This window comes from Coregonus clupeaformis, chromosome 16, assembly GCF_020615455.1.
Source record: "Coregonus clupeaformis isolate EN_2021a chromosome 16, ASM2061545v1, whole genome shotgun sequence".
Lineage (NCBI taxonomy): Eukaryota > Metazoa > Chordata > Actinopteri > Salmoniformes > Salmonidae > Coregonus > Coregonus clupeaformis.
The window spans coordinates 49,269,044-49,295,468 of NC_059207.1; the positions used below are offsets into that span (position 1 = coordinate 49,269,044).

At 43.8% G+C, this 26,425-nt stretch overlaps 1 protein-coding gene across 3 annotated transcripts in view; it reads right to left on the bottom strand.

Annotated features, from left to right (window-relative positions):
• Positions 1-26,425, bottom strand: part of unc5db (unc-5 netrin receptor Db) — a 226,528-nt gene that overhangs the window by 23,345 nt on the left and 176,758 nt on the right. For 2 of the 3 annotated variants that reach the window (XM_041901389.2, XM_041901391.2), the window contains exons 3-9: positions 24,754-24,897; positions 23,800-23,903; positions 10,648-10,828; positions 9,280-9,447; positions 4,247-4,411; positions 2,455-2,487; positions 950-1,135 (exon numbers count right to left, since the gene is read on the bottom strand). In XM_041901389.2, the coding sequence (XP_041757323.1) occupies positions 950-1,135; positions 2,455-2,487; positions 4,247-4,411; positions 9,280-9,447; positions 10,648-10,828; positions 23,800-23,903; positions 24,754-24,897 (981 nt within the window). The remainder of the gene's footprint in view (positions 1-949; positions 1,136-2,454; positions 2,488-4,246; positions 4,412-9,279; positions 9,448-10,647; positions 10,829-23,799; positions 23,904-24,753; positions 24,898-26,425) is intronic. The other variant, XM_041901390.2, reaches the window with a different exon arrangement.

Here is a 26,425-nt window from a genome sequence, read left to right on the forward strand (position 1 = left end):
ATAAGGTTGACTGGAGGGAACAGTCAGGAAAAATAGTATATATTCGCTATTCATTTGTGTTTCTTTCCATCCCTCTGTAAAAGAAGGATCCAGACTGGAAATGGGAAAGCGGATAATATGAGCTGTATTTCTTCTGCTCTATTAGCAAGCTGATGGAGAGGGGAACGGGATGGAGTGGTGGTGGCCGGTGGAGGGCACAGCAGGCGGCTTCTGAAAAGCTGGCCTATTTAAATAGGATTGATGGCCTGCCGGATGTAGCCCTGCACAGTCCCCCAGCTCCCCCTCCCCGCCCAGCGCATGAGTGTCATCCCAGGCCTTGGGAGCAGTGAATGTAGTGGGCTCAGCATGGCTCCGGCAGGGCTTTTCACAGGGTTGTCACATCCAGCCAGGATTTATCACCCGCTGCTGCAATGGCTATCGCTTGTGCTAACCCAGAAGTGTCATTGACAGTAATAGGAAGGCTGCCTGGGATAAGCCACAGCCCCAGACACTGTTATGAACAGAAGTTATTGCTGTGTACAACAAAAATGCAATTGATGTTCAGTGTTCCATGCTTTTCACATTTATCCATCAGTGAATTTGGCTGGGGCTATCTGACGGCAGGGAAGGGGGATTGGTTGCTTGACAGTCAAATGTGTGTGTGTGGTCTGCAGCCAGGGGGACACAGAATGTGTCTGTCAAAGATTGATTACCTATCTCAGCAATAACAGAAGAGCTGGTCTGTCAAAATAGAAGGACAGATCCTTTCAGCGATTATGAGAATATAAATTAAAGGCAGATGTGCAGGGTTTGCACCGTGCCGCCACCGTGCTGCCTCAATGCAAACACATGCAATCAATCACCAGCAGCAGCAGCCTGTCGAAAGGGTCCTTGAAAAACTCCTGCCTACCGTTTGGCCTTGTGCGCAACTGGGTATGTCTCCATAAAGTGAAAGGCAGCGCTAGCTCACCTTGTCTGGTAGTCTTGAAGGTGAATGACTGGAAGCCTCCGGTTAGCGCGGATGAGTCGATGACGTCAACGCCGTAGTTGCTCTGGCTCCTCCTGTACAGCATGACGGCCACCACAAGGACAGCCACAACTATGACCCCCGACACCAGCCCAGAGTATAGAGCCACGTCGTTGGAGCCGTCCATACCTGGTACACACACAGACCAACACAGAAACAACAGTCTCAATGGATGTTTGCTAAGTGTAAACAATAATATGCAAGAAGCTCAACTAAGGTACAGTACAGAGACACTGAAGAGGAACATGTGAGAATGGTGATGGTGGTGATTATTTTGTGGTGACATTCTGAGGCATCTAAAATAGTCATTAAAATATACAGTATTGTCTTTGACATTATCACTAGGATCTTTTGGAGAGAAGTGAATTCATTTGAAAGCACAGTGTAGAGCACTGTGCTGGCTGTCCATCCCAAGATACGGTTCAACTGCTCATCCAACAGGCTCATCTTCCTATGCTACATTATGCAGCACACAGAGGACTAGATGAGCATGCAGAATCTCACCCCTACACCGCTGATGCACAACACATTCATAAAGCTGTTAACAGTGAGAGTGAGAAGGGTATAACTGCTTTCAGACCCACTAGTCTATATCCAATAAGCCTAATGGTACATACTAAACTACATTGTATGCCCCAATGGTCAACGTCCGACAGTGACAGGAAATGTTCCGAAGCAAATTAATTTAGAGTATTAGCCCCGTTAGTATGATCACTCACCAGATGTCTGTCTCCCCCTTCTAGAACTCTCCACTGAATTGTTTGACCCTGTGCATTGCAAACCAGGCACAGTGAGTGAGCCTGTCTGTCAGCCTAATGAAGTCTCATTACAATCACTGCTGAGGCTCCAGTCAAGGTAGCACCTGAATCATTTCAGGAGATGTCAGGCGGTATGCAAGGGGAAGAGAGAGTGTCTGAGCTGATACCCACCGGGGGAATACAAGTGAGGATACACTGCAAATTGGTCAAATTAGCTCGTTTGCATAATTACACTGCATTAATCCCCTACAATATAGCATATGTTCAGTTGTCACAACCGATCAATCTCTCGGCTCAATCCGAGAAGGAGAGCACGTTGTGATGTCATGCTCGTGAAGAGTGAACAGCTGAGTGATAGAATGGTAGAACCTGGTTATAGTAATAGAGCTCCTATTAAATTACTCAAATTATTCTAATTCCTAATTCTATGGTTATAGTTCTGGTTATAGAACCTGATTACAATTATTTTTGATGGGTGTGATGGCTGTTTAAAATGCAGGGAAATTAAAGTTAACCAAATAGGTATATGTCTAAAAAAGGTTATCATTAAAAAAAACGGGTCATATTCTGATTCTGGTTCCTGAACTTTCATCTAGTGACAATTGTAAGCATCACAAATTAGATAGACAGCTAGCCTGTTTCAAGAGTTGGGGGTTGAAGATAAAAGAAATGCAGAAAGGAAGGACTCACTTTGAGGTTTAACATCATGCAGCAGCTTTCCATCTGCAAAGACAGACACAGAATGAGACAGAAAAGAGAGAGAGAGATAGAGGTGATTAAACACCAGCCCTGGTTGTGTCCCAAATTGCAACCTATTCCCTTTATACTGCACTATTTCACTACAAAAGTAGTGCCCTATAAAGGAAAAACGTTGCCATTTGGGACACATACAGAGCAAGGTGATTAAACGCCAGCCCTGTGTCAGTGAGGTATCCTACTAGTGCACTTCTTTCAGACTCACATCATGTGGAGAGGCCCTACTACTGAGATATGCCAATACAGATACAGACTGCCCAGATAATGATGCATGGCTTCATTACCAGACTCATATCCACATGGATAAAAGTGGCCAAGGGAGAGATTGGCAAATGGGTCTGAAAAATACCATGATTATCTCTCTCCTTCACAAAGAGAAAAAGAAAAGGATCAAATATTTTGGGAAATTGTATGCTTACTAGGGGTGTAACGATCCATCTACTACATCGATGTATCGATTTATATTCCTATGATCCAACTACATCGATCTGTGCTCGGCGAGTTGGCCTTTTGGACAACATATATCAATCTAACATCGTTTTAAAATGTAATAAATCGATTGTATCGATACTAGGAAATAACCCATTGGATTTAAGCACGTCAGACTTTATATGGATGTTTTTTCTTAGCACTTTTAATGATAAAGGCTTTAAACATTACTCGATTCAGTCTGCCTATCCGTGACGTCATCGCCCCGCGCCAGCAGCAGCGCAAAGGCGCAAAGACAACAAAACATAGCATGGCGGACGACAGAGGAGAAGCCGACGAGCGAGAAATTATCAAGCCACCATTGCGGTCCTTACAAGAAACAGGAATCTAGGAAACTTCACCTGCACTGTCCAGTATCCAGGTATTTATTTCAGTCACACTGGTTGAATTTTTGGCTAAAAGGTTACTGAATCGATTTCAAGTCACTGAATCATTTCGGATCGTATCGTTCTAAATGAACCAATATCGTCTTTGAATCGTATCGACAACCACGAATCGTGATACAAATCGAATCGTTGTTAAAACGAATCGTTACACCCCTAATGCTTACCAATGGAAAATTGGAGCTTACTAATGCTTGTACCACACTAGCCCAAAATACCAGTCCAACTTTTTAAAACATGCTGATGCCTCTATCTTTTATCCCATTCAGAGACTGCATGCGTGTAAGATTTCCTTTTAGTCAGTTAATTAGTGTCACAGTTCGTGGCCCTTAATATTACATCATGGACGGCATTTCGACAACGCAAACATGACTCTAGTTTACAGTAGATCAGACAGAGTGCGTAACTCAATATTTATTTCTAAACCTCTCATTGTGCATTTTGATGAGTTTATCACTGAATTATGCTAATGTGAAATTAAGCATTACGGATGCGGGCAATGCATTGCATCAGTTACTAAATTGCTTTGACAACCATGGTCAAAATGTACAAACTGTGGTCAAAACTTAATGCACCCTCCATGTCTTCAGTGATAGCTACAGTATATGCTCTTGTGACACGGGGGATGTTTCGCTTGGTGTTTTCATGCACTGAGTGCTCCAGCAATGTGGAATTCATTCCAGTGTGTTTATTTGTCCAGCAAATCCCTCTGTGGCCAGCTGTTCAGATATGTTAATGACAAGTCATGTTATGAAGGGTGTAATGGAGATAGGGCTTATGGAGATGACAGTCGAGGTTAAGATGGCAATGTAGAAAAGAAAGAAATCCTTCAGAGAAAATAGTAAGGGACTTACTCTGGGTACACATTCCTCCAGTGCAGTTCTTTGTGGCATTGCTGGGCCCCTCACACATCTTGCCCCTGTGTCTGGGTGGTGGGTTATTGCACTCCCTCCTACGCTGTCTTTCACACTGCACACTGCACACCGTCCACTCACTCCACTCTTCCCAGCCACCGTTAACTGTGGAGGAGGACATGGAACACAGAACACACAGACAGAAGGTGAGGCGATGGTCCATCTCAAAGACCATTTAGTCCACATTAACCCTCAGGTCCTCCTCAAATAATGTGATCCCTCGTCTCTCTCTCTCTCTCTGCAGAATGTGAAGTGAAATCCCCTGATATAACCGTGCACGTTAAAACTCTGGTTCCTCTGTAGTCTGTGTCATTTCATCTAGGAGGAACCCATATGGTGCCAAAAGAGATTTCTTACATTTACATTTACATTTAAGTCATTTAGCAGACGCTCTTATCCAGAGCGACTTACAGTTAGTGAGTGCATACATTCTTTTTTATACTGGCCCCCTGTGGGAATCGAACCCACAACCCTGGCGTTGCAAACGCCATGCTCTACTAAGCTACATCCCTGCCGGCCATTCCCTCCCCTACCCTGGACGACGCTGGGCCAATTGTGCGCCGCCCCATGGGTCTCCCGGTCGCGGCCGGCTACGACAGAGCCTGGATTCGAACCAGGATCTCTAGTGGCACAGCTAGCACTGCGATGCAGTACCTTAGACCACTGCGGCACTCGGCAGCACTTTTTCAGCGACCGTAAGCCGTCTCTTTGCACAAGCTCTGGAGAAGGCAATTTCTTTTGTAGTGTTCCATGAGTTCTATAAGCCCTCTGTGCACATACATATTGTGCTCTCTCTCCATATAGATTCTTCCCTAACCGATCCAGTCTCCCCCTTGTGATTTGTGATTGACTTGTGAAGAAACAGTTCACATTTTCTGTGAAAATTCACAGTTACATTAATTAGAACTGAGAACTACTACAAACTATTGTCTGGTGCAGGAATAGACACAGAAAAGACATTGGCCTAACATTAATACTAACCTTTAGACAAATACTGTAAGTTATCACACCCGGTCTCAGTGATGGCTAACTCTGGAAATTCCGTTGGCCTCTACTGAGTTGTACCATTTTGTGGAACAATCTGATGTTTTGGTGCCTCTAGGGCAATTCAGAAAGCTGATTGAGGACCTTATTACGGATTAATGTGTTTGTTATTTGTACTTATATTTTGATGTGTGTATTTCTGTCATTTCTGTAGTTCAGGGTTCATCTGTAAAAGAGACATAGGTCTAAGTATGACTCCCTGATAAAATAATGGTTAAATAAAAACAAAAATATATATAAGAGAACTAATTCAGACCACCATGGCAGGCATGCAGCAGCATACAACATATATGAACTACAAAGACTATAGGACTCACACACAATATAATAAAGTTTTCATAGTCTTGCATAACCAGATGTTATATTCGCATGTTCACTCTGCACCTAGATGCCTGCATGGCACACCAGCCTACTATATTCATCAAGTCATAAAGTTGAGCATACTATATATACAGTACCAGTCAAAAGTTTGGACACACCTATTCATCCAAGGATTTTTCTTAATCTTTACTATTTTTGACATTGTAGAATGATAGTGAAGACATCACAACTATGAAATAACACATGGAATCATATAGTAACCAAAAAAGTGTTAAACAAATCAAAATATATTTAATATTTGAGATTCTTCAAATAGCCACCCTTTGCCTTGATGACAGCTTTGCACACTCTTGGCATTCTCTCAACCAGCTTCACCTGGAATGCTTTTCCACCAGTCTTGAAGGAGTTCCCACATATGCTGAGCACTTGTTGGCTGCTTTTCCTTCACTCTGCTGTCCAACTCATCCCAAACCATCTGAATTGGGTTGAGGTCGGGGGATTGTGGAGGCCAGGTCATCTGATGCAGCACTCCATCAATCTCCTTCTTGGTAAAATAGCCCTTACACAGCCTGGAGGTTTGTTGGGTCATTGTCCTGTTGAAAAACAAATGATAGTCCCACTAAGCCCAAACCCGATGGGATGGTGTATCGCTGTAGAATGCTGTGGTAGCCATGCTGGTTAAGTGTGCCTTGAATTCTAAATAAATCACAGACAGTGTCACCAGCAAAGCAACCCCCAACCCCCAACTCATCACACCTCCTCCTCCATGCTTTACGGTGGGAACTACACATGCGGAGATCATCCATTCACCCACACCGCGTCTCACAAAGGCACGGCGGTTTGAACCAAAAGTCTCCAATTTGGACTCCACACCAAAGGACACATTTCCACCGGTCTAATGTCCATTGCTCGTGTTTCTTGACCCAAGCAGGTCTCTTCTTCTTATTGGTGTCCTTTAGTAGTGGTTTCTTTGCAGCAATTCGACCATAAATACCTGATTCAAACAGTCTCCTCTGAACAGTTGATGTTGAGATGTGTCTGTGACTTGAGCTCTATGAAGCATTTATTTGGGCTGCAATTTCTGAGGCTGGTAACTTTAATGAACTTATCCTCTGCAGCAGAGGTAACTCTGGGTCTTCCACGCCTGTGGCGGTCCTCATGAGAACCAGTTTCATCATAGCGCTTGATGGTTTTTGCGACTGCACTTGAAAATGTATGCACTCACTAACTGTAAGTCGCTCTGGATAAGAGCGTCTGCTAAATGACTAAAATGTAAAATGTAAGAAACTTTCAAAGTTCTTGAAATGTTCCATAATGACTGACCTTCATGTCTTAAAGTAATGATGGACTGTCGTTTCTCTTTGCTTATTTGAGCTGTTCTTGCCATAATATGGACTTGATCTTTTACCAAATAGGGCTATCTTCTGTATACCACCCCTACCTTGTCACAACACAACTGATTGGCTCAAATGCATTAAGAAGGAAATACATTCTACAAATTAACTTTGAAGATGGCACACCTGTCAATTGAAATGGATTCCAGGTGACTACCTCATGAAGCTGGTTGAGAGAATGCCAAGCGTGTGCAAAGCTGTCATCAAGGCTATTGATGGCAATTGGAACTGGCTATTTGAAGAATCTCAAATATAAAATATATTTTGATTTGTTTAACACGTTTTTGGTTACTACATGATTCCATATGTGTTAGTGTGAGGGAAAAAAAGTATTTGATCCCCAGTTGATTTTGTACGTTTGCCCACTGACAAAGAAATTATCAGTCTATAATTTTAATGGTAGGTTTATTTGAACAGTGAGAGACAGAATAACAACAAAAAAATCCAGAAAAACACATGTCAAAAATGTTATAAATTGATTTGCATTTTAATGAGGGAAATAAGTATTTGACCCCCTCTCAATCAGAAAGATTTCTGGCTCCCAGGTGTCTTTTATACAGGTAACGAGCTGAGATTAGGAGCACACTCTTAAAGGGAGTGCTCCTAATCTCAGCTTGTTACCTGTATAAAAGACACCTGTCCACAGAAGCAATCAATCAATCAGATTCCAAATGCTCCACCATGGCCAAGACCAAAGAGCTCTCCAGGGATGTCAGGGACAAGATTGTAGACCTACACAAGGCTGGAATGGGCTACAAGACCATCGCCAAGCAGCTTGGTGAGAAGGTGACAACAGCTGGTGCGATTATTCGCAAATGGAAGAAACACAAAAGAACTGTCAATCTCCCTCAGCCTGTGGCTCCATACAAGATCTCACCTCGTGGAGTTGCAATGATCATGAGAACGGTGAGGAATCAGCCCAGAACTACATGGAAGGATCTTGTCAATGATCTCAAGGCAGCTGGGACTATAGTCACCAAGAAAACAATTGGTAACACATTACGCCGTGAAGGACTGAAATCCTGCAGCGCCCGCAAGGTCCCCCTGCTCAAGAAAGCACATATACAGGGCCGTCTGAAGTTTGCCAATGAACATCTGAATGATTCAGAGGAGAACTGGGTGAAAGTGTTGTGGTCAGATGAGACCAAAATCGAGCTCTTTGGCATCAACTCAACTCGCCGTGTTTGGAGGAGGAGGAATACTGCCTATGACCCCAAGAACACCATCCCCACCGTCAAACATGGAGGTGGAAACATTATGCTTTGGTGGTGTTTTTCTGCTAAGAGGACAGGACAACTTCACCGCATCAAAGGGACGATGGACGGGGCCATGTACCGTCAAATCTTGGGTGAGAACCTCCTTCCCTCAGCCAGGGCATTGAAAATGGGTCGTGGATGGGTATTCCAGCATGACAATGACCCAAAACACACGGCCAAGGCAACAAAGGAGTGGCTCAAGAAGAAGCACATTAAGGTCCTGGAGTGGCCTAGCCAGTCTCCAGACCTTAATCCCATAGAAAATCTGTGGAGGGAGCTGAATGTTCGAGTTGCCAAACGTCAGCCTCGAAACCTTAATGACTTGGAGAAGATCTGCAAAGAGGAGTGGAACAAAATCCCTCCTGAGATGTGTGCAAACCTGGTGGCCAACTACAAGAAACGTCTGACCTCTGTGATTGCCAACAAGAGTTTTGCCACCAAGTACTAAGTCATGTTTTGCAGAGGGGTCAAATAATTATTTCCCTCATTAAAATGCTAATCAATTCATAACATTTTTGACATGCGTTTTTCTGGATTTTTTAAATTTTTATTCTGTCTCTCACTGTTCAAATAAACCTACCATTCAAATTATAGACTGATAATTTCTTTGTCAGTGGGCAAAGGTACAAAATCAGCAGGGGATCAAATACTTTTTCCCTCACTGTATGTCATAGTTTTGATGTCTTCACTATTATTCTACAATGTAGAAAATAGTAAAAATAAAGAAACACCCTTGAATGAGTAGGTGTGTCCAAACTGTTGACTGGTAGTGTATGTCCTTGCAAGTCAAATTGCTTTGCCCTTTGAGACATTCCCAGAAGATGACAGTCTATTCTTGCCTGGTGAAACCGACTGACCTCCTCGAGTAGAGAAACAGAATGTGATCTCGCAAGATCATGATGGTCGAACGCTGTCTATTCACTAGCTCTACAGTACTTCATGAGGCAGAAGGGCTTACTTGGACAGAGGGCATTACAGGTGATCTTCTGCACAGACATGCCCTGGCAGAAAGCCCCTCCGTTGAGTGGGGCAGGGTTGGTACAGGTACGGGAGCGTTTCTGGACACCCCGACCACAGGGCACGTTACAAGGAAACCACTCTGTCCACAGCGACCAACCACCATTCACTACATAGAGAGAGATAGTGGTGAGAGAGAGAGAGATGGGGAAAGAGAGAGATATGAGGTGAGACAGAGAGAGACAGAGAGAGAGAGAGAGAGAGAGAGAGAGAGAGAGAGAGAGAGAGAGAGAGAGAGAGAGAGAGAGAGAGAGAGAGAGAGAGAGAGACAGAGAGAGAGACAGATGGATGGATGGAGAGAGATGGATGGAGAGAGATTGAGATAGCGAAAGACAGAAAGAAAGAAAGAAAGAAAGAAAGAAAGAAAGAAAGAAAGAAAGAAAGAAAGAAAGAAAGAAAGAAAGAAAGAAAGAAAGAAAGAAAGAAAGAAAGAAAGAAAGAAAGAAAGAAAGAAAGAAAGATCGAGAGAGCAAGAGAGCAAGAGAGAGTGAAAGAGAGGGAAACTTTATTTAAACAAATCTAATCTCCCACAGAGTTAACTATATAGACAACATTTTAGAGGTATTAATGACTAGCAATGCTCCATGATGTTACAACATCACTAGAAGCTTGAACATAGTGTACAGTACATCAAATGTGGAAAATGTGAACTACTCTTCCGTTAATAGCCAGTTCAATTGTCAAAGCTCTTTGAAACAAAGAGAAAAAATTATTACGAGGAATTCATTCAAACAGGCCACTGCACATTAATACAGTTGGGCAGTTTAAGTCAGAATTAATGAGAGGTTCTCTTACTAAGTAGTCAACCACTGTGTGGTCTGATTTGTTTGCTCTATGATTTGTATGAGTGGAGACGTGGAGGCAAAATGTTTTCTACCAAATGCTACCAAAGCTTGTGAGCCGCCACATTGCTCCAAGGCCTCTGGTGAATGCATAATTCATAAGCAACATGCCTTTAAATGAGATTAACACACAGTAGCGTATACCCTTTCATAAAATACACATTGATTTCAAAGGGGAGGCAGTGAATTGACTCTTTGAATAATACATTTATCTAAATAAAGGGAAACATCTTTCTTAACAAAAACACTGAGATGGGTCTCATTCATTTGTGTGGGGGCATGAAACACACAGCAACTTGATCTGAGGCGCACTGTAAACACTTTGGTCTGGTTCGCTAGCACTGATTAAGCCTACTGCCGCACTAAAAATGTTCAATGATGATTCTCCATTAAATGTGTCTGGGAAACTAGGCCTACAATAGGCAATCACAGTCAGCTAATGGCTGAAGCTGGGCCTGGAGCCTTACCAAAAACAATCACAGTGGCTGTGGCACTGCGTTTCTTGGCCACAATGTTGCTGGCCAGGCACGTGTAGTTTCCCGAGTCGGACAGTCGTGCCTCGTTGATGATGAGATTGTGGTCAGCTCGGGTGTCAATGTTGTCATCGGTCAGGGAGCTCACTAGCTCTTCGTTCTTCAACCACTCCACCTGCCCACAAGAGAGGGAGAGAGCGAGAGAGAGGGAGTGAGAGAGTTATTACAAACTTATTACATCACACAACATATACAACCCAACCACATCATCCAATCACATGACCATAGCCATTAGGCAGTCAGAGGAGGGCCATAACCAATTACCAGCAACACAGACACAGAGAGGAAAACAAATTATGAATTACAAACTTAGTGACGCTTTACTGCTCCTACCCTGGTCTATGGAGCTGCATCGCTGCTTTTGCAAATTGCATTCACACTGGAAGAATAGGGCTGGTTGATGGATTTATAGGGTGCTCCTAAATAGCAAACCCATGGAGTGTTTTCAAACTGCAAAAACGTGCACACTTATTGCACTGCACTGGGCACACACAAACACACCCACACTCACAATCATTCTTCATAGATAGGCCTACTGTATTCTCTACTCTAAACTACAGCCAATCTGACTTCATTGAAGACTATACTGTATGACCTAGAAAGAGTAGAACTGGGAATAGCCTTTTTTCCCTTCACTTTAAACAAGCCTTGGAAAACACATCCATTGGATTCCAGATTCCAAGGCGCAATTAAAAGATACCTTTTAGCAGGGTGGCATCAGAGGCCAGCAGTTAATGTACTAAAGTTGAAAGATAAGGGGGGAAAAGACTGGGGATTTACTCTAATGTTCCATGATTAAAACTATCTATGACTTGATGAGAGCCGACTGGATGACGCGACAGCGGCGGTGGTAGAATAGTCTTTTCCTCTTCATGTATGTATTTATTTCAATTTGATCAGGGGAAATTTGCAAGTTGAAAGAGGCAATTAAAGCGTGGCACAATCTGCCTGGCCCTCACTGCTGAGCTGTAAGACCTGCTCTACATTCCCGGGCTGTCGACTGCCGCGGCTAACAGCCTTAGGTTAATGATGAAAAGATCCACCCAGCAGAAGGAAGAAGAGAAGGAAGAAGAGAAGCTGTGGCCGGACAAATTAGCCCTGTAAGTGTGTGGCGGAGGATGTGAGAGATGAATTGCCTAATTGGCACATTTGTTTCAATTAGGATGTGGTTATCAGTGTCACAGGCTTGACGGAGAGCAGGGTTCCAGGGCCCCATCACTGACACGAGGGGGTCCTGTGATTTCATTATGATGACGATTGAGCCAACGGAGTGATGGTTAACTCCTCCAGGCCGAGGCTGTGTGTGTCTGTGGGGGTCTGGGGCCCGGGAGGACTGTGGGCAAGGGAGGACCTCTAATATCCTGGAACGGAGAGGAGACGGAGGCTTGGGTGGGTGGGTGACAGTCCGAGGCCTATGGGTGGTTGACAGTAAAGTCTTATGTCCGTAATGTATTTTTGTTGTGTGTTTGGACCCCAGGAAGACTAGCTGTCGTCATGTCGAATTGAGATAAAGATACACTACATGACCAAAAGTATGTGGACAGCAGCTCGTCGAACATCTCATTCCAAAATCATGGCATTAATATGGAGTTTGTCCCCGCTTTGCTGCTATAACAGCCTCCACTCTTCTGGGAAGGCTTTCCACTAGATGTTGGAACATTGCTGCGGGGACTTGCTTCCATTCAGCCACAAGAGCATTAGTGAGGTCGGGCACTGATGTTGGGCGATTAGGCCTGGCTCGCAATCGGCCTTCCAATTCATCCCAAAGGTGTTTGATGGGGTTGAGGTCAGGGCTCTGTGCAGGCAAGTCAAGTTCTTCCACACCGATCTCGACAAACCATTTCTGTATGCTGAAACAGGAAAGGGCCTTCCCCAAACTGTTGCCACAAAGTTGGAAGCACAGAATCATCTAGAATGTCATTGTATGCTGTAGCATTAAGATTTCCCTTCACTGGAACTAAGGGGCCTAGCCCGAAACATGAAAAACAGCCCCAGACCATTATTCCTCTTCTACCAAACATTACAGTTGGCACTATGCATTCGGGCAGGTAGCGTTCTCCTGGCATCCGCCAAACCCAGATTCGTCCATCAGCCTGCCAGATGGTGAAGCGTGATTCAACACTCCAGAGAATGCTTTTCCACTGCTCCAGAGTCCAATGGCAGTGAGCTTTACACCACTCCAGCCGACTCTTGGCATTGCGCATGGTGATCTTAGGCTTGTGTGCGGCTGCTCGGCCATGGAAACCCATTCATTAAGCTCCCAATGAACAGTTATTGTGCTGACGTTGCTTCCAGAGGCAGTTCGGAACTCGGTAGAGAGTGTTGCAACCGAGGACAGGCGATTTTTACTCGCAACGCGCTTCAGCACTCGGTGGTTGCGTTCTGTGAGCTAGTGTGGCCTACCACTTCGCGGCGGAACCGTTGTTACTCCTAGACGTTTCCACTTCACAATAACAGCACTTACAGTTGACCGGGGCAGCTCTAGCAGGGCAGAAATTTCACTAACTGACTTGTTGGAAAGGTGGCATCCTCTGACGGTGCCACGTTGAAAGTTACTGAGCTCTTCAGTAAGGCCATTCTACTGCCAATGTTTGTCTATGGAGATTGCATGGCGGTGTGCTTGATTTTCTACACCTGTCAGCAACGGGTGTGACTGAAATAGCCGAATCCACTAATTTGAAGGGGTGTACACATATAGTGCCATCGGACAATATTCAGATCCCTTGACTTTTTCCACATTTTGCTACGTTACAGCCTTATTCTAAAATGGATAAAAAATAAATAATAAACTCAACAATCTACACACAATACCCCATAATGACAAAGTGAAAACAGGTTTTTAGAAATGTTTGCACATTTATTACAAACAAAAAACAGAAATACCTTATTTACATAAGTATTCAGACCCTTTACTATGAGACTCGAAATTGAGCTCAGGTGCATCCTGTTTTCATTGATGATCCTTGAAATCTAACTACAACTTGATTGGAGTCCACCTGTGGTAAATTCAATTGATTGGACATGATTTGGAAAGGCACACACCTGTCTATATAATGCCCCACAGTTGACAATGCATGTCAGAGCAAAAACCAAGCCATGAGGTCGAAGGCATTGTCCGTAGAGCACCGAGACAGGATTGTGTCGAGGCACAGATCTGGGGAAGGGTACCAAAAAATGTCTGCAGCATTGAAGGTCCCCAAGAACACAGAGGGTTCTATCATTCTTTAATGGAAGAAGTTTGTAACCACCAAGACTCTTCCTAGAGCTGGCTGCCTGGCCAAACTGAGCAATCGGGGGAGAAGGGCCTTGGTCAGGGAGATGACCAAGAACCCAATGGTCACTCTGACAGAGCTCTAGAATTCCTCTGTGGAGATGGGAGAACCTTCCAGAAGGACAACCATCTCCGCAGCACTCCACCAATCAGCCACTCCTCTGTAAAAGAATAATAATAATATGCCATTTTATCCAAAGCGACTTACAGTCATGTGTGCATACATTTTTAGGTATGGGTGGTCCCGGGGATCGAACCCACTACCCTGGCATTACAAGCGCCATACTCTACCAATTGAGCTACAAAGGCACATGACAGCCAGCTTGGAGTATGCCAAAAGGCACCTAAAGACTCTCAGACCATGAGAAACAAGATTGAACTCTTTGGCCTGAATGCCAAGCATCACGTCTGTAGAAAACCTGGCCTACGGTGAAGCTTGGTAGTGGCAGTATTATGCTGTGGGGAGGTTTTTCAGAGGAAGGGACTGGGAGACAAGTCAGGATCGAGGAAAAGATGAACGGAGCAAAGTACAGAGAGATCCTTGATGAAAGGAAAATCTGCTCCAGAGCACTAAGGACCTCAGACTGGGGCGAAGTTTCACCTTCCAAAAGGACAACAACCCTAAGCACACAGCCAAGACAACGCAGGAGTGGCTTCAGGACAAGTCTCTGAATGTCCTTGAGTGGCCCAGCCAGCTCCCGGACTTGAACCCGATCTAAAATCTCTGGAGACACCTGAAAATATCTGTGCAGCATTGCTCCCCATCCAACCTGACAGAGCTTGAGAGGATGTGCAGAGAAGAATTGGAGAAACTCCCCAAATACAGGTGTGTCAAGCTTGTAGCGTCATACCCAAGAAGACTCGAGGCTGTAATCGCTGCCAAAGGTGCTTCAACAAAGTACTGAGTAAAGGGTCTGAATACTTTTGTAAATGTAATATTTCAGTTGTTGTTTTTTTATCAATTTGCTAAAATTTCTACAAACATGTTTTTGCTTTGTCATTATGGGATATTGTGTGTAGATTGATAAGGGAAAAAAACTATTTTATAAATTTTAGAATGAGGTTGTAACGTAACAAAATGTGGAAAAAGTCAAGGGGTCTGAATACTTTCCGAATGCACTGTACTTTTGTATATACAGTGGGGGGAAAAAGTATTTAGTCAGCACTCATTGTGCAAGTTCTCCCACTTAAAAAGATGAGAGAGGCCTGTAATTTTCATCATAGGTACACGTCAACTATGACAGACAAATTGAGATTTTTTTTTCTCCAGAAAAATCACATTGTAGGATTTTTTATGAATTTATTTGCAAATTATGGTGGAAAATAAGTATTTGGTCAATAACAAAAGTTTCTCAATACTTTGTTATATACCCTTTGTTGGCAATGACACAGGTCAAAAGTCTTCACAAGGTTTTCACACACTGTTGCTGGTATTTTGGCCCATTCCTCCATGCAGATCTCCTCTAGAGCAGTGATGTTTTGGGGCTGTCGCTGGGCAACACAGACTTTCAACTCCCTCCAAAGATTTTCTATGGAGTTGAGATCTGGAGACTGGCTAGGCCACTCCAGGACCTTGAAATGCTTCTTACGAAGCCACTCCTTCGTTGCCCGGGCGGTGTGTTTGGGATCATTGTCATGCTGAAAGACCCAGCCACGTTTCATCTTCAATGCCCTTGCTGATGGAAGGAGGTTTTCACTCAAAATCTCACGATACATGGCCCCATTCATTCTTTCCTTTACACGGATCAGTCGTCCTGGTCCCTTTGCAGAAAAACAGCCCCAAAGCATGATGTTTCCACCCCCATGCTTCACTGTAGGTATGGTGTTCTTTGGATGCAACTCAGTATTCTTTGTCCTCCAAACACGACGAGTTGAGTTTTTACCAAAAAGTTCTATTGTGGTTTCATCTGACCATATGACATTCTCCCAATCCTCTTCTGGATCATCCAAATGCACTCTAGCAAACTTCAGACGGGCCTGGACATGTACTGGCTTAAGCAGGGGGACACGTCTGCACTGCAGGATTTGAGTCCCTGGCGGCGTAGATTGTTACTGATGGAAGGCTTTGTTACTTTGGTCCCAGCTCTCTGCAGGTCATTCACTAGGTCCCCCCGTGTGGTTCTGGGATTTTTGCTCACTTGTGATCATTTTGACCCCACGGGGTGAGATCTTGCGTGGAGCCCCAGATCGAGGGAGTGGTCTTGTATGTCTTCCATTTCCTAATAATTGCTCCCACAGTTGATTTCTTCAAACCAAGCTGCTTACCTATTGCAGATTCAGTCTTCCCAAACTGGTGCAGGTCTACAATTTTGTTTCTGGTGTCCTTTGACAGCTCTTTGGTCTTGGCCATAGTGGAGTTTGGAGTGTGACTGTTTGAGGTTGTGGACAGGTGTCTTTTATACTGATAACAAGTTCAAACAGGTGCCATTAATACAGGTAACGAGTGGAGGACAGAGGAGCCTCTTAAAGAAGAAGTTAGAGCCATAAATCTTGCTTGTTTGAAGGTGACCAAATACTTATTTTCCACCATAATTTGCAAATAAATTCATTAAAAATCCTACAATGTCATTTTCTGGAAAAGAAAATCTCAATTTGTCTGTCATAGTTGACGTGTACCTATGATGAAAATTACAGGCCTCTCTCATCTTTTTAAGTGGGAGAACTTGCACAATTGGTGGCTGACTAAATACTTTCTGACTAAATACTTTTCTACAAAAATTCTACATTTATTACAAATTTCTTGAGTTATTTTAGATTAATTCTGACTATTTTGAGGAAGTGTATACTGGTTACGGCATCTCAACAGGGACAAAAAGTACTATTGCCGTTTTTTTCTCATTTTTTCAAGCGAAGGTCTTTTTAGGGAGTATGCGAGGCACAGACGTTCACTTCGCTTAGCCGAGTTCTGCTAGGAGCAAACCGAACCTAGTATGCAGACGCCTTTAGAGACCTATGGGTGGGTGACACTCAGCAGCATAGCTATGGAAGTGTTGATAAATGTATTGCATTGGCGCTATGAGAGTATGCATCTTTTATTTTCTGGGTGACACTCCCGTGACACTACTGTACGACTGAGTCTTTGTCCCTTCCCTACTCTCCTGTGCACTTACTGTAGTTTCAAGGGGACACACTTTAAAGTGCTTAAACAGGTAATAGCAATCTAAAGTGCTTTAACAGGTAAGAGCATAGAAATGCTGAGTCATCGTGTCATGGCTGAATCACTGAGGAAATCACAGGGTGTGTCCAAATGGCACTGTATTTTATATATAGTGCACTGCTTTTGACCAGAGCCCTATGGCCCCTAGTCAAAAGTAGTGCACTACATAGGAAATAGTAGGGTTAGGAATTGCCAAGGACCTCACGATATGATATTATCACGATACTTAGGTGCCGATACGATATGTATTGCAATGTATGCACACATGACTGTAAGTCGCTTTGGATAAAAGCGTCTGCTAAATGGCATATTATATTATATTGCGATTCTTACGATTCAATATGTATTGCGATTCCATACTGTGCTTTTATTGCGATTCAATGTTCCAAACATATTTCTCACTATATGTCTGCTGCAGAGGGACAAGAGAAATAAAAATAAACAAATTGGCTCTGTATTTAAAAAGAAGATGGAGAACAAGCTATGAATGAGTAAAGGTGCAGATATAGCCAACTAGCGTAAAAATAATATTGCGATATCGTCAAAACGATACGATCCAATATATAATCAAAAATAATATCCCGATATGTAACTGTATCAATTTTTTTCCCCCATCACTAGGAAATATGGTGCCATTTGGGATGCAAACAGAGTTAGTATTGCTCCCCTTTAGCCAGCAGTGCTGAGGGGTCATGGAATGCCTATAGATGCCAGTGGCGGAGCCTGTGACAGTGTGGGTGGGGTAACTTTCTTACATTTACATTTACATTTACATTTTAGTCATTTAGCAGACGCTCTTATCCAGAGCGACTTACAGTTAGTGAATACATATCTTTTATTTTTTTTATACTGGCCCCCCGTGGGAATCGAACCCACAACCCTGGCGTTGCAAACGCCATGCTCTATCAACTGAGCTACATCCCTGCCGGCCATTCCCTCCCCTACCCTGGACGACACTGGGCCAATTGTGCGCCGCCCATGAGTCTCCCGGTCGCGGCCGGCTACGACAGAGCCTGGATAATTGCTGTAATTGCTGTAATTGCTGTATATCTCATCAAGACAATTACATGGATTAAACAACTCTGAAAGACAAGCCACAGGGACTGGAAGATGAAGCGGAGCCTTACTGAACACTGTGTTGGATGCCACCACCAAGTGTGTTAGTAATCCACCCAGAAGTTTACGAACAGAGATGCAGGCACGCATGAGCACGCACGCACACACAGATTGAGCCAAATCAAAGGCTTTGAACTTGCCTCTGTGTGTTCATATCTGTGTGAACCTGACATACATACAGACAGGGGAGGGCTGTGATGGAGCTATCGCCACCGCTGCTGTCGTCGCCAGTCAGGAGGTTAATCAAAAAAGATAAGGGAACACAAAGTGGGGTTGTGTAGCCGGCCCTCCTCCATGTTGCGTTCCAAATGCTACGTCTCCTCCACTGAGCAATGTGGCAGCAGCACATTCCTATTCCACCCAGATCTGTCTAATCTTAGGGAAATAAATAGAGGGAGCAGGGAGAGCTCTTCACTGCACTGCCCGACCAAGCTTGGGAATGTAATTGCTTGACTTAATAATGAAGCTCATCATTTGCTGTCTTGGAGGCAGGACCGGCTCCAGGCATAAGCGACATAAGGGGTCACTTAGGGCCACCGGCTGCTAGGGGGCCCCCGACCAAAAAAATTAACAAAAATGTTTAAATTTTGGGGGGAACTCAATCGGGGGGTCTAAACTTACTGTTGAAAGTTAGAATAGTAGAATACACAAGGTGCAAGTTCGAAATTTGGTTGTCCATCAGCAGTTTTTCTCTTGTTTTGTTAGTCACTGACAATCACTCAATTAGCCATGTCAGCTTATAATTTTTTGAAAATAAAAACGTTTGCCCGCTTGGTGGGGGGTGGGGGTGCCGAACCAAATCTTGCTTAGGGCCCCCAAAAGGCTAGAGCCGGCCCTGCTTGGAGGTCTTGCTCTGAACTGTGAGGAAATAACATAGGGAGCATGGCTAGGGAATTAGAAATAAGCACGAGGGCACATAAGGCTGAATGTGTGGTGGTGCTGCTATCTGCTAACTTGAATAGCTAAGTATAATATAATATAGTTAAGTATAGAGTACCTTTCCCAAAACATGAATTCAACATAGTACAACATACAGTAAATACTCCCCATCAAGGTGGCTAACATTGTATTCTTTATACGATAAAAAGTAGCAATTCACTGAAACTAGTTACGGTAAATCAATAGCATCACCCATTTACAATTACTCCCTTTGATTGATGTGAACAGTAAAGTTTGTGTATTGTGGGAGAAACTAACATGAAAGGAAGGCAATTACATGTGGAATGTAATATCCATTTTGTTTGTCACAATGGAATAACACTGAGTTTAACAAGCTAAGTTTAGTGCTTTTTGTTTAGTTTCACTTCAATTGGCTAAATTAATCAAAAGCAGTAATGAAAATAGCATGTTGTACAAATACTCGCACAGCAGCACTCCAGTGTTCTTTTCTTTTTTTAAATCAAATGTGTTTTCTTCCCCATTTGTGACCAATTACATTTGAAACACTTTATCACCTTGTGCGACCGCGTCCCAAATGGTACCCTATTCCCTATATAGTGTATCATGGGCCCTGGTCAAAAGTAGTACACTATATAGGGAATAGGGGTCGGAGCCCTGAAATTGTTCAGTATTTATTTGTGTCATGGCCTGGGTTCCCATTTCTGAGTCAGTTCAATGTGTTTAATCTCATATTAAGGTCTTTCATTTTATTTCCACAAGTTAAGTGTGGTGGATTGTAGTTTGGCTGTTCATTTCACACTTTCCTTTCAGTTGATTGTAGAATTGGACTCATTATGCAAGGTTCTCTGATGTTGGCACCACTCCAAATGTTTTGAAATGTAAAAATTCTAACCCATATTCACACTCCTTATTCAAGCTTTCATAAATGCATTACTTCTGTAATACAAGAGTAAATGCATTACGTTGAAAAAATATTTAACTGGTAAAATTAACCCTCTAAAATACTAGTCAATTATTCGTTCTCACAAATGTTTTACTTTAGTAAACTTAGCTAACCTTGGCTGCGGTGCTAAAATGCCAAAAATAATGCCAACAGATGTCAGATTAAACAAAATAATTGAGGTATGTAGGTTATGTATTATTCTTGTGGTGGATAGGAATATTTCATTATATACTTCTACTTATATTCCTAATGTGCTTGGTTTACCTCACAGCCTGAAGTTTGATTTATCTTTTATTTAAACACCTTATGAAGTGGAAATGTAAAACCACCCTCTGTAAAATGAATAATATTGGCTTGCTCTTTGCTCCAGCACATTTGCAATGTCCATAGATATCTGAATGTTAAATAAATAAGGTCTGGGGAGCTTATTTAAATGTGAAATAAATGCCAAAACAACTTATAAAACAGCTTCACTTTAAAATGTGTGCCTGAACAGATTTGGAGAGAGAAGTGAGATGATGAGCCAAGTTGAGAGAAGAGCAGTAACTCCAGTGCTACGTTTCCCTTAGTGTTCCAGAGAACCGGGCTAGGAGACACTCAGCCTATCTCAAAGTGTCAAGCACAGACTTATATTAGACACAATGATGCAAAATGTATCCAAATCCGAGCGACTCATTAGCTCGCCTCAACATCATTGCTGGCCGAAGGAGTTTCAGAACACGTTCCTCCAGAGGAATGTTTACAGTGCATCAAAACCACCAACTCACATTCTATTACAGCTGGGAGGGGAGCAAGAAGGAGCAGGAGCAGCATCCGTCCCACTGCCGTGCCAGCCTGCGTGCCGAAAAAAGGCTCCCAAAAACCTCACACTACCACAAAACTTGCAGCTGCAATTTCAATGTTTCATGGAGAGGTGGGTACTGTATGTTGGAATTGTCTGGGCTGTGAATGCCTGCCTTGTATTCTACATTATTCGCTCAGTGTCTTTTAGCTGGGGAGATTCTGGGCTCTTCTCTGGGAATCTCCTATATTCTCTGCTGTGTGTTCATTCAAGGGGACCAGGCCTGAGTCCCAAATGGCACCCCATTCCCTATTTAGCGAACTACTCTTGACCTGGGCCCATAGGGCTCTGATTAAAAGTCATGCATTACATAGGGAATAGGGTTCCATTTGGAATGCAAACCAGTCTGGCATCACCCCACCCCACCATCCTCTCCATGGTGAATCATTCATAATGCACAGGTTGCCTACAGCTAAAATCCAATCAAACCCACACTATATAGCTATATAGTTCATACTGATTCACTTAAAGGAAAGGTTGCATGATATACAGTACACTGAGTATACCAAACAATAAACCCCCCGGTCTCAGAACAGCCTCAATTAGTCAGGTCATAGTCTCTAAAAGGTATCAAAAGCTTTCCACAGGGATGCTGGCCCATGCTTCCCAAAGTTTTGTCAAGTTGGCTGGATGTCCTTTGGGTGATGGACCATTCTTGATACACATGGGAAACTGTTGAACGTGAACAACGCAGCAGCGTTGCAGTTCTTGACACAAACCGGTGTGCCTGGCACCTACTACCAAATCCCATTCAAAGGCACTTAAATATTCAGTCTTGCCGATTCACCCTTTGAATAGCACACATACACAATCCATGTCTCAATTGTCTCAAGTCTTAAGAATCCTTCTTTAACCTGTCTCCCCCCCTTCATCTACACTGATTGAAGTGGATTTAGCAAGTTACATCAATAAGGGATCATAGCTTTCACCTGGATTCACCTGGTCAGTCTATGTCATGGAAAGAGTTCTTAATGTTTTGTATACTCAGTGTATATTCCACAAATCTAACAACGTACACTACCGGTGAAAAGTTTTAGAACACCTACTCATTCAAGGGTTTTTCTTTATTTTTACTATTTTCTACATTGTAGAAAAATAGTGAAGACATCAAAACTATGAAGTAACACATATGGAATCATGTAGTAAGCAAAAAAGTGTTAAACAAATCAAAATATATTTTATATAGCCACCCTTTGCCTTCATGACAGCTTTGCCCACTCTTGGCATTCTCTCAACCAGCTTCATGAGGTAGTCACCTGGAATGCATTTCAGTTAACAGGTCTGCCTTCTTAAAAGTAAATATGTGGAATTTCTTTCCTTCTTAATGCGTTTGAGCCAATCAGTTGTGTTGTGACAAGGTAAGGGGGGTATACAGAAGATAGCCCTATTTGGTAAAAGACCAAGTCCATATTATGGCAAGAACAGCTCAAATAAGCAAAGAGAAATGACAGTCCATCATTACTTTAAGACATGAAGGTCAGTCAATACGGAACATTTCAAGAACTTTGAAAGTTTCTTCAAGTGCAGTTGCAAAAACCTTCATGCGCTATGATGAAACTGGCTCTCATGAGGACCGCCACAGGAATGGAAGACCCAGAGTTACCTCTGCTGCAGAGGATAAGTTAATGAGAGTTACCAGCCTCAGAAATTGCAGCCCAAATAAATGCTTCACAGAGTTCAAGTAACAGACACATCTCATCATCAACTGTTCAGAGGAGACTGTGTGAATCAGGCCTTCATGGTCGAATTGCTGAAAAGAAACCACTACTATAGGACACCAATAAGAAGAAGAGACTTGCTTGGCCAAAGAAACACGAGCAATGGACATTAGACCGGTGGAAATGTGTCCTTTGGTCTGGAGTCCAAATTGGAGATTCTTGGTTCAAACCGCCGTGTCTTTGTGAGACGCGGTGTGGGTGAACGGATGATCTCTGCATGTGTATTTGCCACCGTAAAGCATGGAGGAGGAGGTGTTATGGTGTGGGGGTGCTTTGCTGGTGACACTGTCTTTGATTTATTTAGAATTCAAGGCACACTTAACCAGCATGGCTACCACAGCATTCTGCAGCGATACGCCATCCCATCTGGTTTGGGCTTAGTGGGACTATCATTTGTTTTTCAACAGGACAATGACCCAACACACTTCCAGGCTGTGTAAGGGCTATTTGACCAAGACGGAGAGTGATAGAGTGCTGCATCAGATGAAATGCAATTGTGTTCGTTGTCCGTAGCATATGCCTGCCCATACCATAACCCTCCACTATTGGGCACTCTGTTCACAACGTTGACATCAGCAAACCGCTCGCCCACACAACGCCATACACGTGGTCTGCGGTTCTGAGGCCGGTTGGACATACTGCCAAATTCCCTCTTGATGTCTTTTCAACGTCATAAAAAATACATCTTATTTTGGTTGATATCTTATTTTTTTTGTTGAAATCTGACTGAACTACTGACCAGTTATCTAAATGCTACTCAATTAATAGACACTAATCTATTTAAACATGTGCATAGTGTTTGTGGGCCATTCACCCATTGCATATACTGTAAGAAACTAGAACCCTTACAATTGGAGTAATGGTATTTTTCAGCAATTAGCATCAACAAAAGATAGGTGCATCCAACAACAACACTGTCATTATAACAAATCACAGTGTGTAGTGTATGCCTACCGCTCACATTACACAGTCGGGAAGAAATATATTTTCAAAGCAGACAGTTTCCCCTTGCTGCATAATCCTCAAATCTAGAGTATTTAAACAGCCTGGAGTGTAAGGTAAGCTGTTCCCCTGCACAGAGAGGCTCCCATCCTGTTGGAGGGGTGCTAAGTGTTAAGGACTGGGAAGCTGGGGTCTTACCTCTGCCGTGGGCACTCCCTCTGGGGGGCGGCAATGCAGCACGATCATCCCTTTGATTGGCACTTCCTTCCCCTGGGGGTCCTGCTCAAAGTTCTTCCTCAGGTCTGTGTGGGGAGAGAACACCCTGCTGTCAGTCCTTGCCATGTCCAGTCTGCCTTCAATCTCCCCATCACTAACACCACTTGCCACTGCCACTCTCCCTGCCCTTGGTTTGGACACAGCATCAACCTTGGGAGTGAGAAATGGGCTGGGGGGGGGGGATGGATGGATGGATCAGGAGCTGATCTCCTTTCCTTCCTTCCTTCCTTCCTTCCTTCCTTCCTTCCTTCCTTCCTTCCTTCCTTCCTTCCTTCCTTCCTTCCTTCCTTCCTTCCTTCCTTCCTTCCTTCCTTCCTTCCTTCCTGGCTCCATCTGCCTGCAGGTTCCCAAGGTCATTTGGAGGATAGACTGCACTGGCTGATGAGTACATATACTGTATAATATGCCCATGAAGCTTTACAGTATATGCCATGGGACATCATTTATTCTCTAGGTTGCACTCTGCTTTAATCTATTACTCCTGCAGTGCAGTTCTGGCCATTCGCTGTAATGTGAGACTGTGGTATTACCATATAAATAAATATAATGAGTAGAACGGGCATAGAACCTCTAACCATGGCAATTTTACTGGCAACCTCGTGGCAATACTCAAAATGGCCAACAGTCCACCCATGATGGCAAAATTGACCTGAATGGAGACATCCGTTCTACTCATTCTAATTCTATGGGTCAGTGTTTCCCAAGCCTGGTTCTATGCTCTAGCACTAACACACCTGATTAAACTAAAGGCTTGTTGATTAGTTGAATCAAGTATGTTAGTGCTAGGGCAAAAACTAAAATGTGCACCCTTTTGCGTCCTCAGGACCAGGACTAGGTAAAACTGCTATGGGTGATACAGTTATGTAGGCTACTCACATGCGATGTGTACCGTGGCCTTGCGGCTCTTGGAGGTGCCCAGGTGGCTCCAGGCCACACACAGACACCAGTAGTCCTCTGGGCCATGGAAGTCCTCCACCTGCTGACGGGACACGTTGATCAGCACCTCACGCACCTTCAGACCTGCATAGTGGAAAGAAACAGCCAGTAAGTGATCTTACTGGTTAGATCAAGTGTTATTTAGAGATAGCAGCAATGTACCAGGAACATTTACAGGAGCTCTGGTGCTCAGTCCTTGGCATTAAGATTGCACTGAATGAGTTGTACAAGGCCATTAATCAACAGGAAAACGCTCATCCAGATGCAGCGCTCCTAGTAGCCGGGGACTTTAATGCAGGGAAACTTAAATCCGTTTTACCTCATTTCTACCAGCATGTTAAATGTGCAACCAGAGGGGAAAAAACTCTAGACCACCTTTACTCCACACACAGAGACGCATACAAAGCTCTCCCTCGCCCTCCATTTGGCAAATCTGACCATAACTCTATCCTCCTGATTCCTGCTTATAAGCAAAAACTGAAGCAGGAAGCACCAGTGATTCGGCTAATAAAAAGTGGTCAGATGACGCAGATGCTAAGCTACAGGACTGTTTTGCTAGCACAGACTGGAACATGTTCCGGGATTCTTCAGACAGCATTGAGGAGTACACCACATCAATCACTGGCTTCATCAATAAGTGCATCGATGATGTCGTCCCCCACAGTGACCGTACGTACATACCCCAACCAGAAGCCATGGATTACAGGAAACATCCGCACTGAGCTAAAGGGTAGAGCTGCCGCTTTCAAGGAACGGGACTCTAACCCGGACGCTTATAAGAAATCCCGCTATGACCTCCGACGAACCATCAAACAGGCAAAGAGTCAATACAGGTCTAAGATTGAATCATACTACACTGGCTCTGACGCTCGTCGGATGTGGCAGGGCTTGAAAACTATTACAGACTACAAAGGGAAGCACAGCCGCGAGCTGCCCAGTGACACAAGCCTACCAGACGAGGCTAAACCACTTCTATGCTCGCCCGAGGCAAGCAACACTGAAGCATGCATGAGAGCACCAGCTGTTCCGGACGACTATGTGATCACGCTCTCCGTAGCCGATGTGAGTAAGACTTTTAAGCAGGTCAACATTCACAAGGCCGCAGGGCCAGACGGATTACCAGGACGTGTACTCCGAGCATGGGCTGACCAACTGGCAAGTGTCTTCACTGACATTTTCAACATGTCCCTGACTGAGTCTGTAATACCAACATGTTTCAAGCAGACCACCATAGTCCCCGTGCCCAAGAACTCTAAGATAACCTGCCTAAATGACTACCGACCCGTAGCACTGACGTCTGTAGCCATGAAGTGCTTTGAAAGACTGGTCATGGCTCACATCAACAGCATAATCCCAGAAACCCTAGACCCACTCCAATTTGCATACCGCCCCAACAGATCCACAGATGATGCAATCTCTATCGCACTCCACACTGCCCTTTCCCACCTGGACAAGAGGAACACCTACGTGAGAATGCTATTCATTGACTACAGCTCAGCATTCAACACCATAGTGCCCTCAAAGCTCATCACTAAGCTAAGGATCCTGGGACTAAACACCTCCCTCTGCAACTGGATCCTGGACTTCCTGACGGGCCGCCCCCAGGTGGTAA